This window comes from Schistosoma mansoni, chromosome 2 (genome assembly GCF_000237925.1).
Source record: "Schistosoma mansoni strain Puerto Rico chromosome 2, complete genome".
NCBI lineage: Eukaryota > Metazoa > Platyhelminthes > Trematoda > Strigeidida > Schistosomatidae > Schistosoma > Schistosoma mansoni.
The window spans coordinates 4,081,066-4,096,787 of NC_031496.1; the positions used below are offsets into that span (position 1 = coordinate 4,081,066).

General features: G+C 35.1%; 1 protein-coding gene across 1 annotated transcript in view; it reads right to left on the reverse strand.

Moving 5' to 3' along the window:
* Positions 1–384: 384 nt before the first annotated feature.
* Smp_180900 (hypothetical protein) overlaps positions 385–15,722 on the reverse strand; it is a gene marked incomplete at both ends in the record, with an annotated part of 36,451 nt that continues 21,113 nt past the window's right edge. The window contains 3 exons of the mRNA XM_018795383.1: positions 385–623; positions 2,868–2,967; positions 8,511–9,269. Coding sequence (XP_018649701.1) covers positions 385–623; positions 2,868–2,967; positions 8,511–9,269 — 1,098 coding nt within the window. The remainder of the gene's footprint in view (positions 624–2,867; positions 2,968–8,510; positions 9,270–15,722) is intronic.

A 15,722-nucleotide genomic window follows, 5' to 3' on the forward strand; every position in this document is an offset into this window, starting at 1 on the left:
GCAAAGGCTATATACGCGTAGCCATATGAGAGAATTTCGAAAGGGAGAACGGACTCTCCCCCACTCTCGGCCCTACCAGAGCACTTATTTAGCAAAGATAAATGTTCGGATAATGAGAAAAAGCAAGAGACATTCAAAAGAGGGGGGTAGAGATTTTATAAGAACTCTGTTACATATAAATAATGAACACAAATAGAAGATTCTCAAATAAATTAAGAGATGTTAAAAAAAATTATTCATGTATACAGGCTATTTACACATATATATTACAAAACAAAGGTGATATGAAATGAAACAAAAATGTACAATCATGAACCACCACTACTACCGCCACCGCCGCCACCACCACCAACAACAACAAAAAACAGATCAGATTTTCTTGAATCAAATACTTGTGTTCAGCTTATATTTTTTGGTTTCTTTTATAGTATCATTCATAGAATTTTCAATTTTACTAATTTTGGAAGATAATTCATTCAATTTCGCTGATAATGATTCTTTATGTTCAATAGATGTAGATGATTTACGTCTACGTATAGATTGGAGACAAGTTTCTATATTATTTCTGTGTACATTATGAAGTGATAAATGAATTGCATTTGAACGTGTCATACATGGTTCATCTAGAAATAAACAAACGAGAAAAATCATCATCATCATCATACGGAAGAGTGAAAGAAGTTAGTTAGTTGTTATAATTCTTTTGTTATTACTTGACCCAACTACTTCTATTGATTAGTATTCTTATAGAATGACACTCTATTTGGTGAAGACTTTGACAAAATGCAGTCTTCTGACCACTATAAGCAACTATGCAGGCATGTTCGGGATGCGATTCTCTCCCTCGAAGTGCAAAATGTTACTTCAGGATTGGGTTGCATCCGCACCTGAACTAATGATAGGGAGTGAAGTAGTTGAGCGTGTCGACCGCTTCACTTATCTTGGGAGTCTCATCAGCCCTTGTGGTCTGGTGTGTGACGAAATCTCAGCACGGATACAGAAGGCTTGTCTAGCTTTCGCCAACTTGCGTCATTTATGGAGTAGCGAGATATTCGTCTACCAAACAAAGGACGGGTTTACTGTACAGCAGTTCGGTCCGTCCTACTTTATGGCAGTGAAACATGGCCGATAAGAGTAGAGGATATTCGTAAGCTACTAGTATTCGATCATAGGTGTCTTCGACGCATTGCTCGTATATCCTGGGATTACCCAGTAAGTAATTCAGTAGTTAGGAAACAGCTACTAGGTAAGGATAGCAAATCGATTAATGAAGTAGTGAAACTTAATCAGTTGAGATGGCTGGGACACGTATTACGTATACCCAACCACCGACTACCCCGACGTGCAATGTTTTATGGTGTAGAAGTAAGTTGGAAGAAAGCTAGGGGCGGTCAGACCAAAACGTGGCACAAATCCATGAAGTCACTAACAATTGGACTGAGCCATGTTGGTAGGTGTAGACTACCTGGTTGGGATCCGCGAGATGATAACAATCGATGGTTAGAGACCTTGAATGATATGGCTCCAAATCGTTTGCAATGGAGAAGATGCATCCACTCTTTGTGTTCTTTCAAATTCTAATCTTCTAAATTCTTCATGTCTCTTTCTTTTTTCTCTTTCCAAATTTATTTCATTGGATTATACTCCTTAAATAACATCAAACCTTGATCTTTCCCATTACTGTTTATACTCTTAATACTTCTACCACTATGGGATTTGAATCGACAACTGCATCTCTGTGTTATTGTAATATGGCAACTCGAACTGATGTATGTATGTACGAAGTTTTACGTTCTGACTGACTGACTGATTGAACTATGAACCCGTTCTATATTACTATTATTATAAACAATATATATATAATAATAATAATATTGAACTTACTTAAGTCTTTAAAATATTCCATTAATTCATTTATAATAATATTATTATTGTTTGATATAAGTAACCCACACCAGACTATCAACCCGGTTTAAAGTATCGAAATATTCACTCTCCGTCCTCTCACTATCTTAAACAGCAGTAATCCCACCAGAAGGCAATGAGTAGGATTTCCCTTTTAGTGGCTATATACACATGGCTATTTCAGAACCTTTCAAGAGAGAGCAAGAGAGCTAACTCTCCCTAAACCTCGACTGCCCTAAGACATTCGTAGTCTGGGAGACTGCCGTAAACCATCTAACTATGAACCTGTTCTATATTATTATCATCATAATAAAACTATATAATAATAATAATAATATTGAACTTACTTAATTCATTAAAATATTTCATTAATTCATTTATTATATTATTACTATTTGATTTCATTTGATTAATTAATTTGTTTATCATTGATGATAATTTAATTAATTCATTATAATTATGATTACGTAATTGTTTATTCTTATTATTCATTAATAATAATAATAATAATAATTGATTTAAACAATTTTTAATTAACCCATAAAATAAATTTAAATTAGGCGCTAAATTAATTGAAGGTAATGCATTATAGAACTGATCATTTGTCAATGTTTTTATTTTATTCAATGAATCAATAAAATCTTTTTCAATTTTATAAAATGATATCATTATCCAATTATGAATAGATGAATTGAATTTTAATTGTTTAGATAGAATTAACCAATGATTAATGTAAGTATTCCATGATATAGATAAAGTATTGGGATTCTTTTCATTATTATTACCATTACTATTGTCATTATTACTGTTATTATTATTATTATTATTAGCCTTTATTTGGGCTTGGAACCGGCAGTAGTCCCCGGAGGAGCTACAGGCGGAGTTACTATTATTATTATTATTATTACTATTGTTGTAATCAATTAATATTAAATTGAGTATATTTTCTGATAGAATAAGACTATTATGTAATAGATTAGTAAAGAATTTATCCATAGGAATTAATTGATCAATTAGATTTAATATAATTGAATGATATTTGTCAATTAAAGATTTTAAAGACTGAAAAAGAAAGAAAAAAAACAGTAAAGTTATTATGTCCCAATAACAATAGTGAATGGTAACTTTGGAATCTATTTATGGACCAATATTATGCACATAATTGTTACTGTACATTTGCTAAATAATTAAATTAGTCATATTTATGTTCCTTTCATTGTGAGCTTTATTTTGACCCTTGAACTATTATTGTACGATTTACCATTCCTGAGTTATAACCAGTCTATGAATTACTACTCCCCCTATTCACAGTCATATTTGGCTAACCCTTGTACAAATGCTTACAAAACTACGAGTCATCATCCAGAAAATACAAGTATTTATCAACAGTTGTCTACGCAAATACTTCTGATTCGTTAGCCGGACACTATCAGCAACAACCCACAGTGGGATAGAATTAACCAAATTCCAGTGAAGGAAGAAATCAGGAAAAAGCGCTAGAAGTGGATAGGACACACATTGTGGAAATCACCCAACTGCATCACAAGGCAAGCCCTTACATGGAATCCTGAAGGTCAAATGAGGAGAGGAAAACCAAAGAACACATTAAGCTGAAAAATGGAGACAGACATGAGAAGAATGAACAACAATTGGGTAGAGCTAGAAAGGAAGGCCCAGGACAGAGTGGGTTGGAGAATGTTGGTTGGCGGCCTATGCTCCATAGTGGGTAACAGGCGTAAGTAAGTAGGTAAGTAACTGAAATCTGAATATCATCTAAACCTTCTTCAAAAGAATGAATTGAGGTGACAGAATCACAGAATGACATTATTGGATAGTTTCCCATAAAACTCATCTCTAACTTATACGATTTACCATTCTTGAGTTATTCTCATTCCATCAATTACTACCTCTCACATTCACAGACACATTTGGCTAAATTATGTACATATGTTGTTTTCTATTTTATGGTACAATGTGGTCAGTTTGATTGGTATATAAACTCAGTATGTTTCAAATATGATGAGTCATACTGCAGAGACTGAGATCGGTATTCTGGACTTAACTGGCTGGGCTAGGCAGAAGCAGGACCGACAAATACTCTAGACTGTTCGTACGGTTTTCGTGTGTTACTGTTCCAATCGATAATTCGCTGCTCCCTGATTGGCAGTCTTATCACGTCATACATAAACTGGACATCCACTTGGCCACAAGATATAATAAAAAATAATGATTAAGATTTATAAAAGAAATTATACATATAACTCTTTAAGACGATTTTCAATAGATGAATTGTCGTTATGAAGTTGTGGAGTTCATGAATCGAACACTGTTTAATAATCTGATTAAAGATTATGTTCAAGGATTCTACTCCATCACTTAAATCAGTAGATAAAATTCGCTATACACATTTAATAATGTTATATCCTAGTGAAGACATAAGTACGGGGTAACTTCCAGGATCTATTAATGGACTATCATTCTATATATGTACATCTTAGTATAAGCTTCATTCTGATCTATGAATTATTATTATACGAATTACTGTTCCTAAATTACATTCAGTTTATTGATTATTGTCTCCCATGTTCATAGCCACATTTGGCTTGATCTTGTACAAATATTATTTTCTATTCTATGAGGTAGTGAGGTCTGTCTGGTATATTAACCGAGTATGATTGAAATAAATGATTCGCATAGCAGAAGCTGTAGTTGGTGTTCTGGACTCAATTGGAAGGGCTAGGCGGACAAGGGACTAATAAGGGCGCTAGACTGTTCATACAGGTCGAACGTTATTGTTTTGGCACAGTGTTAAGATTAGAAAAATCGTATTTCGATTGGTGGATAATTCACGTGATTAAAATCCGGACATAAAATCAATGACGAATTAGCATACGTTCTATTTTTTATAAAGCCATAACAAGTATATAATTCAATAGATCAATTGTCGCTATGAAGTTGTGGAGATTGGTAATTATTGATTGAGATCATGAATCGATTGATGTTAGAGTACCCATATGCGGATGCTGGCTTAGTGGTTTAAAGGTTAAGTGTTTGAGAGAGAAACCGAGAGTCCTGGGTTTGAGTCCCGCGTGTGGGATTATGGATGTGAGCTGCTGAGAAGTTTCATATTAGGAAGAAAAAAACGACTGTTTGGTAATTCCAGGTTTTAAATGATGGTCTAATATCGATTAATTCATAATCTAAATCAATTATATTTTAATAGTTGAGATCATGAATTAATTGAAGCTAAATGGATTATATAGATACTGTTTAAGATCGAGTCGTTTGCATCTGAGCATTCTACGCTTGTTAACAATGGAATGGAACTGTTTCCATTCATACATATAAGTTGGGTTCCTAGTGTGGATGATGGGAAGTACTCTTATTGAAATAATAGATATAACAAGTTTAAACAAACTGACGGGTGATGTACAAAAAAACTTCAACGAAGGCAATTACACCTGAGGAGTTTTGAAGACGGGACTTTGTAAGATAGCGTTTATATGACAGGAAAAAATAGTGAAATTCGTAAACAACAACCTATATGTAGTTAGTTATTTAATTATTTAAACACATAAATATTGGTACAACGGGGTACCAGATATATATGCGCCACACAAATCTCATTTGATTTGTGTGAGGTCTCTGATAATGCTCAGGTGCCCAAACGGAACCAGGTGGTTTTCTTAGCAAACCACACCCGGAGCCTTTGGCCTAAAGATCTGATCCACAAGGCAGTGGAGCATCGTGAGAAGATGCAGTCCCATAGTAGCCGGTGATCACTGATTGGTTCATACGCCATTTGTTCCCTCAGGATACTGGAGCCCATGTGCACCATTGGTTTGGAACCAGGGTTTTCCAACTTCCCTAAGTGAACTCTCCGTGTCCACCACCCCGGTTAAAGCGCCAGACATTCGCTTTTCGTCCTCTCAATTTTGTAAACAAGAGTAATGCCACGATAAGGCAGTGAGTAGGGCTTCCCTGACAGAGGCTATATCTGCGTGGCCATATGAGAGCATTTGGAGAGGGAGAGCGGACTGTCCCCACTCTCGGCCGTACCAGGGCATTTGGGGGCAATATGTAGTATTTTACAAAAAAATGAGTAATCGATAGTAATAAATGACATTTACTTGAGATTGTCACTTCACAATGTCAATAAACACAAAGTCATAATGACAATTGATTCTGTAGTAACACCAACAGATCTCAATCAAAAGGTAGGTTGTTATATACAACAATGAAATTGATAATTAAGATGAAGATGATATTTGATGCTAAAACCCTTTTGTCCTTTACTTATTCGTCAATAATTGCTAAGATGTAGTTAATCGTATTCTTTTTTTATCAGAAGGGGTTTTTTGTGGAGATTTTAGCAATTTTTTATGGTTGAAATCATGAATCAATTGAAGCTAGACCACCATGGAAAACCTGGAAGCACTGGATGGCCGTTTCATCCTTCTGTGGGATTCCTCAGTAGTGCGTATCCACGAACCCGCCTCGCGAGATTCGAACATCAGTTATATTTGTTGATTGTAGCATTTTTATTTAAAAAAACATTAAGAGAATGGTGTTTTACAATAAGTTGTTGATTAATCAGTTAGTTTATTTAAATAAGAGTGATTAGTCATTGTATACTAAGTAGAGTAAGATAATCTGTTAATCTACTCTTTGTGGTAAATGAATCTTCATATTTTATATCTCAGTGAGTATATTCTGTTTGAATAAACTTTTATCACTACATAAGTGTACATTCTCCTCATCCGCGTCCATATCAGCAACCTAACTAGAGATGGGATGACGGAAGGCCTAACAAGTTTAGTATTGATTTTTCAAAGGGATGCTTCAAACTGGCTGAAAAATAAGCTATTTCATTGAAGTATGTGGTAGCCCAAGAAAATTGATCATGATTTAGACGAATATTTGTCAATGAATAGTTTGACAAAAATTGGGCGCCGAGTATACAGAAGTCATTATATGTGAAATAATCTCAGAGCTTAAAATTTAAGTAATTCCAACGTTTTGTCCAGCAAACTTGTCTCGACTTTTTCACGGTAATAATCGATTATGATTTTAAGTCTTTGCACCGTAGTGTACGTGAAATTCGTGTCCATTAAAAAAAAAGCAACTTTAGAGTAATTCGAAAATGAATCACGAACAATATGAAACTTATTTCCTTAAAGTAATTCAGGGAAATATACATGAAGGTGAATCGAAAGTTCTAATATTGCCGTGGGCGGTTTTGATTCCGTTTTGACGAGTAATTTTGATAACTGTGCACACTTTTAGCATTTCCTTCAATATCTTTGTTAATATTTAGACAGTATATATTAACATGAGCTCAATACCACGTTGAGAGTGTATAAAATTTACCAGGATATACAACCTGATAAAACAAAACGCAGTTGTTAATGGTCTACAATGAATCATTCCTTTAGTGGGGATAATTCCAAGCTTTTTAACATGAGATACAGAAGCCAACCATAACTAAGAGTTATAGACATATTCACAAATTATTGAATAATTTTACTGTTGTATTATTTAGATAGTTGATTGATTTAATTTTGATTGTAGTATCTAAGGTCTATTTCAATTGAATATGGACATAATAGTCAATTAGAAATAGCCCATTTTTGATACTAGATCCTACTTTTCCGTGATGTTCAAATGGATGACTATCAGAAAGAACACACTCTACAAAGAACACATAAACTAACCTATTTTAAAAGGCTATTTTATCACAATTTGACCACAAGTTTTTACATCTTGCATGTGACATTCTTTATAGTGATATTTCGAGGATATCATTTCCTTTTTTAACATTGTAATGTATCTACAACTCGGGTCAAAATCCTTTGCCTTCATCCTTTGAGGTTATTACCTGCTTGGACATTACTATTTTATAGTTGAAATCATGACTCAATGGAAGCTAGATCACCATGGAAAACCTGGAAGCACTGGACGGCTGTTTCGTTTTATAGTGGGACTCCTCAGCGGTGCGCATCCACGATCCCGCACTCGCGAGATTCGAACCCAGGACCTACCAGGACCAGGAGTCCTATAATAAGACGAAACGGCCGTCTAGTGCTTCCAAGTTTTCCATGGTGATCTAACTTCAATTGATTCATGATTTCAACTATGAAAATACTGAAATCTCCACAAAACCCCTTCTGATTACTATTTTAAACAAATATGTTTATCGGGACAGTACAAGAGTCATAATAACTATGTGTGACTGATTCAGTTAAATATATTCAGCTAATTCGAAACATTTTTTAGTTTGTTTAGTTAAATGCATCGTGTATATAATATTTACATCATATGTAACCACTTACTGGATTAACAAGCCCATGTAACTTGGAAATTGCCTTAATTCACAAGCATTATAAGCAAAGATAGATAGTGGCTAGCAGTGGAATCCAGGACGCGCGTTCGAATCCCAGAATGAACATCAACTCTGAGATGCAGGTACATCCAGCTGACGAGTCCCAAATAGGACGAAACGCGCGTCACTACTAGCCACTATCCATCTTTGCTTACCATTTTTTCTAGTTTGTTTAGTTAAATGCATGGTGTAGATAATATTTACATCACATATAATCACTTACTGGATCAACAAGCCCATGTAACTTCCAAATTTCAGATAAATTAGCCAATGGACGTAATAATGTTATATCAATGTATTCATCTATTAAACTATGCAGCTTTCTATACAACGTAGTCATTTCAGTATTCGATGGAGATGATGATGAGGTTGTTGATGACAAGGCATATTTTGGATTAGCATTGGACCCATTTTGAAATGTATGATGGTTTAAACGGTTCATTTTTTTCATAAAACAATCTTCTATCCAACTAAGACCATATTGTAAATTCATTGACCAAAATGGATTAGGTTGAAATTTTTGTTCAAATGAAATAGAATTAGATAAATGTACCAAATAGATATCATCATCATTATTATTATGATGAATATCTTCAAGGGATGAACAAGGAATTTCTTGTAATGAGCAAGTTACAGCTAAAATCAATAAATCCTTGATGAAATCTTGATCATAACTTTGAACTAGATTCGTTGAATGCATCGACATTAGTTGTTCTTTAGTTATTGAATGATCAAAGTAACCAATAACAATAATACCTGATAATTGATTGGATATTACTGATGTAGTTGGCCATTCATTTAATAAAACAATAGGTAAATGTTTTAATTTATTATAAATCCAATGGAATATATTTGTAAACTGTTGTTGTATAGTTTTTGAATAAGTATGAGTAGGCATCAGAATAGATTTATATAATCCTAATGGATACTTATAGAATATTGAAGATGGTTTCATAGGAGACCAAGTAAGTTGATCATCTAACTAGAAACACAAACAAACAAACAAGCGTAAACAGTAAGAATATGAAATGAATAAGGGTAAACTTACAACATTTCATGATTCGTTCTAAGAAATATCATTAAAGAAGTATGATCTCTATTGCCCCCAAATGCCCTGGTACGGTCGAGAGTGGGGACAGTCCGCTCTCCCTCTCCAAATGCTCTCACATTGCCACGCGTATATAGCCTCTGACAAGGAAGTCCTACTCACTGCCTTCTCATGGCATTACTGTTGTTTACGAAATTGAGAGGACGAAAAGCGAATGTCCGGTGCTTTAACCGGCTCGGTGGACACGGAAAACCCACCTAGGGGAGTTGGAATACCCTGATTCCAAACCAATGGTGCACATGGGCTCCAGTATCCTGAGGGAACAAATGGCGTATGAACCAATCAGTGATCACCGGCTACTATGGGACTGCATCTTCTCACGATGCTCCACTGCCTTGTGGATCAGATCTTTAGGCCAAAGGCTTCGGGTGTGGTTTGCTAAGAAAACCACCTGGTTCCGTTTGGGCACCTGAGCAGTATCAGAGACCTCACACAAATCAAATGAGATTTGTGTGGCGCATATATATCTGGTACCCCGTTGTACCAATATTTATGTGTTCAAATAAATAAAATGATCTCTATTTGAAAATAGTGAACAGAGGAAGAATACAAATCTTACATACTTCACTATTCCTCTTATTCTGTTGTTATTTTGATTGCTTTCCGATTTCTTTCCTTTTCACTTCATCATTTCAATATCTTTCTGCTTCTAAGGCATTCCCACTTCCGAAGGGTGCTGCAAACTACTTAAAAGTATTATACACCACAATACTCCTTAGTGATAGTTACCAAATATTATATGGAGTATAAAAACATAAGATAGGAAAAGAACTTTCAAGGTGACATAAGATATGTGAATAATATTGTATTCTTGTTCGATTATATGATGTAAAATGATGATACAATAACCAAGTAAAACAACCTAATGGGTTACACTCAACACATTATGTGAATCGTTTATAGTAGATGTCATAGTTTGGAGATCGAACGACGACTTAAGGACGGGTGAAATCCAAGTGGTAATATTGTTTTTTTTTACATCAAACAACAAAATTCATGGTAGACCACATATCGTAGATCAAATCAGAAACTAAGAATAAGAAGAATAGTGTCAATTAATGTTTACGTACAAATTCATAGCACGTTACAGAGATTGCTTTTAAGGTCATTCTGATCTTGGTGTAGATGATATCATACGAAAAATGTATACAGCTTTAGTAAAGTATACATTCTTGTAAACATATATTTTATACAAAGTACGATCTTGGAGCACATAATGCTTATACTCTTACTACTTCTACCACTATGGGATTTGAATCGACAACTTCATCTCTGTGCTAATGTGGTATGGCAACTCGAACTGATGTATGTATGTACGAAGTTCTACGTTGTGGCTGATTGAATGACTGACTGGCGCTACATACATTGAATCATAGAAGGTTATAGAATAAGTGATATGATAATTTCTTTTGAACAACCATGAAAAGGTTCATATACTAGGGAATTAAAACATTCACTATGTGAAGACCAAATATACTACTGTAGTGAACAAAACACTAGTTGGGGACAATCGAATGCATTTAAGCAAAAATTACAGACTATCTCACTAAATTCTGATAACCATACAATGGACAGTTAATTTGCATATTAACAACCAATTGTCTCAATCTTCACTGGTCCTTCTGCAACTATCAGTTCATCTTCCCTAATTCTATTGTTTATGCATTTTCCTATCAATTTCGCGTCATTTCAGTTCTTTCCTTATCGGTCTTCTGCCAAAATACATTCTATATCTGACCAACACCATATACTACTTATATGGATATAAGTAGACCAGACTACACTATTACTACTACTACTACTGCGTTGTCCAGTAAATTTTCCATCATGATATATAGTTTGATACACATTAGATTGCTATAATTTCAAATCAATTTTATATACTTTATGTACATTTCCAGTATAATTCAAGTTATAAATCAAATAGACACTAAGTGTAACTTTCGGTCTAGAACTTAAAACAGTATGGAAATGGATTAATTTAGTATTTATATACAGGTAAAAATAAATAGTTGAAATCATGTGTCAATTGAAGCTACACCATCATGGAAAACCTGGAAGCACTTGACGGTCGTTTCGTCCTATTGTGAGACTCCTCAGCAGTGCGTATCCACGATTTCGCCTCGCGAGCGCTAAACCTTTAGATCACTGAGCCGGCATCTAACGGTGTTAATGTCTAACTACAACCAATCAACTATAAAATTACTAAAATCTCCACAAAACCCCCTTCTGATAACAATCATATACTCACTAGTGACTGACTTCAAGAGGTATTTCATAGAGTTCTAGTGAGAAGCAGTGACCAATGGGGTTCAACCAGGTTTGTTGGGAGATATCAATTCACTGAAGACAATGGTCGACGGTTGCTTAATTTCGTGGATCGTTTGAAGTTAGACATTAACACCACTGGATGCTGACCATCTCAGTGGTCCAGAAGTTAAGCGTTCACACGCGACCGATAGATCCTGAGTTCGAATCTCGCGATGTGGGATCGTGAATGAGCATTGCTGAAAAGTCCCGCAATAGGACGAAACGACCGTCCAGTTCTTCAACGTTTTCCATGATGGTCTAGTATCAATGGACTCATGAATTCAACTATTAATATAAACTTACTTTTAACATTTCTAATGAAATTCTTGTATAACTTGAATGTTTTAATACATTTATAGTAGATATATCTTCATTTGTATTCCATTCATTATTATTCATCATTAAACATAATGGTAAACAATCACTACTAATTGATGTTGGCATTGTATTTAATAAATTTTCTTTTTGTATTAATTTATTATGTTTCCATATTAAATAATGAAAATGATTAAAACAACATTTTAATAATGAATAATTATAAAGTGAATTAGCAATGGATATAGTTAAAGATGATGTTGCCAATTTATGTAATTGTTCATTGATTAGCTGGTCAACATATTCATTCTGTTAAATAATAATAATTAAAAAAGTAGGAATAATTTGAGTATATTAAAGGAGATAAAAATCATTGATGAAACTATCATTTGTAGGGCCCCCCAAATGTCCTCACACGACCACACGTATACAGCCTCTGATAGGGAAGTCCTACTCAGTGCCTTCTCGTGGCATTACTGTTGTTTACGAAGTTGAGAGGATAAAATGCGAATGCCCGGTGCTTTAATAGGCTTGGTGGACACAGCGAGTGCACCTAGGGGAGTTGGAAAACTCTGATTCCGAACAAATGGTGTACATGGACTCCAGTATCCTGAAGGAACAAATGGAGTATAGACCAGTCGTTGGTCACCAGCTACTATTGGACTGCATTTCCTCACGATGCTCCACTGCCTTGTGGATCAGACCTCCTTGAATAACGTCTTCAAACCCTGATCTTTCCGATTACTGCTTATACTCTTATTACTTCTACCACTATGGGGTTGGAATCGACAACTGCATCTCTATGCTAATGTGGTATGGCAACTCGAACTGATGTACGTACGTACGAAGTTCTACGTTGTGACTGATTGTGTGGCCCCCTAATAAAACAACCTGCTTCGGTCCGGGCACCCGGGCAGTATTATAGCCCTCACACAATTAAATGAAATGACAATCTTTTGTGTGGCGCATATGTATCTGATGCCCCCTTGTACCAATATTTATGTGTTCAAATAAATAATTTATGGATGACTTTTGAGTGGCGCTAAACGGATCTTGAGATTAGTCACATAATAACCAGGATCAAATGAGGATTATAAAGTAGTATGAAGCATTGGAATTATGATTTATAGTTGATGATTAAGGTTAGAAATTAAATTTACGGTTTCCATCATGAAATGACATCAACTATACTGCCAAAACTCTATTTGTCCAAATGGATGAGTGAATTTCGTGCCAAAATCCGAGACCTGCTATTTTATACCTGATTGGTTCGTTTATAAATTATAGCCTCGCCAAATGATTTCTTTCATAAGTCAGTCACAACGTAGAACTTCGTACGTACATCAGTTCGAGTTGCCATACCAATCACAATTCTTATCACATTCGTATATAGTCTATTTTTACTTGGTTATTGAATGTTTCCGTTTAATCTTGTCTGGTATATTATACCCTTTCTATGTACCTTTGTTGTATGACTTTGTTAATTATATTCATATGTCTGTCATTTATACTTTTATCGACTACTTATAATCTAAGCATTGTTTATCTGAATTATCCATAACTCACTGAACTGTTTATTACCGCCAATCTAATTCGAACTTCTCTTTTTTGTCCTTCTGAAAAAATGAGTGTATGATATAAACACACTCGAAAAACCTTTGTATTTGATTCTTATTGTCTACATTGTAATAATGTGGTCAGTCAACGGAATACATGCAAGCAATATATATATATATATATATCGTTAGTATCATTCATTCATCATCGACGTTTGATGGAGACAACGGGTAAAACTTCTGATGTTGCAAGGACATACTTAGAAATTAATAAATTAATAAGTATAAAATGGTGAATAATGAAGAAGTGTACTGCTATTATGAATGGTTATTGTTGTGTCCCGTGGAGAATTATGAATGGTAACTTCAGAGGACTGTTTATGGACCAATATGATATATATTTCCTATTGTATAATTGCTAAGTAACTAAACTATTCATATTCGTGTCCCTCTTATCATAAGCTTTATTTTGACCCATAAACTACTACTGTACGATTTACCATTCTTGAGTTATCCCTAGTCCATTAATTACTGTTCCCCCTATTCACAGCCACATTTGGCCAAATCTTGTGCAAATGTTATTTTCTATTTTATGGTACGATGTGGTCAGTCTGTTTGGTATATAAACCCAATATGTTTGAGAATCATGATTCATATTGCAGAGGCTGTTATTAGTGTTCTGGACTTAACTGACTGAGATAGGCAGATAACAAGCCTGATGAGTACTCAAGACTGCTAATACGATTTTGTGTATCACTGCTCCGATCGATAATTCGCTCCTCTCCCATTGGGCGATCAATAAATTAATTGCTCTCTAATTGGGCAGTCTTATCACTCACATATATCAACTGGGCAAGAACGCACGCAATCGATATAACAGTTATGATTTACAAAAAAAGACAATTTACAAAGGAAAACTAATCGCAAAATATACGAACCCCAAGAATTCGATTAACACAAAATGATATAAATTTATCTCAATAATAAGAATAAAAAGTCCACCTGTAGTCCTAAGTTCGGATAATTGAGGAAGATTGGGTATGGGGTTAGCAACCCTTTCCGTAGAAAACAACCTTAATACCAGAATAAACAAATTTAACCATTCAAACTCTATCCTGGAAGTTGAAGGAACTTCATTCAGAAGCATTATGATAGCTCATGATGAAAACCGAGATTCTTCAGAAATCACGAAACCGATTCCCTTTGTGACAACCAGAAAAACAATTAACATTAGCATATGGAATGTAAGGACAATGTGGAAGACTGAGACGACCAGTCAAATAGCTACGAGAATGAGGTGGTACAACTTGACAATACTCGGAATCAGCGAAACCCATTGGCCCCAAGCTAGACAGGAAAGGTTATATCCAGGAGAGATGCTGTTGTACTCGGGCCGCGAAGAAAAAAGTACTCCTCACGCATAGGGAGTCGCTCCGATGCTGTCCAAAGAAGCACGAAAAGCACTTATAGGATGGGAATCTCATGGAGCCAGTAACATCGAAACAACCTTTAAAAGAAAGAAGGAGGGAATCACAACGAGTGATATCCAGTGTTATGCACCCACCAATGATAACAATGAAGACGATAAAGACCAGTTTTATGAGATGCTGAAGTTGATCGTAGAGAAGTGCCCATAAAAGGATTTGACCATGCTGATGGGAGACCTGAACTCCAGAGTCGGAATGGACAGCACCGGGTATGAATGTATCATGGGACGACAGGAACCGGGAGAAAGGAACGAGAATGGCGACAGATTAGCAAATTCATGTACATTCAACAAAACGGTTATAGGTGGTATTATATTTCTCCACAAACACATACACAAAGCTACATGGGTCTCATCGGATCACACAACAGAGAACCAAATCGATGATACTTGTATCGCTGAAAGTTTCAAAAGGTCAATGAAAGACTCGAGAACGAAGATAGGAGCTGACAGTTGTGAAGATGAAACAGAAGCTAAAGAAGTAATAGAGAACTGGAGAAACAGCAATACAAAAGTTTAGTAAAGCCTTCCCTTGTGATACTAACAAACTCAACGAATTCAATATAGATCTTAGCAACAGGTTCCAAGCCTTACAGGATCTATTTAGAGAAGACGAAACTACTATGGAAAACAACTGAGAATGGATCATAGAAACAATAA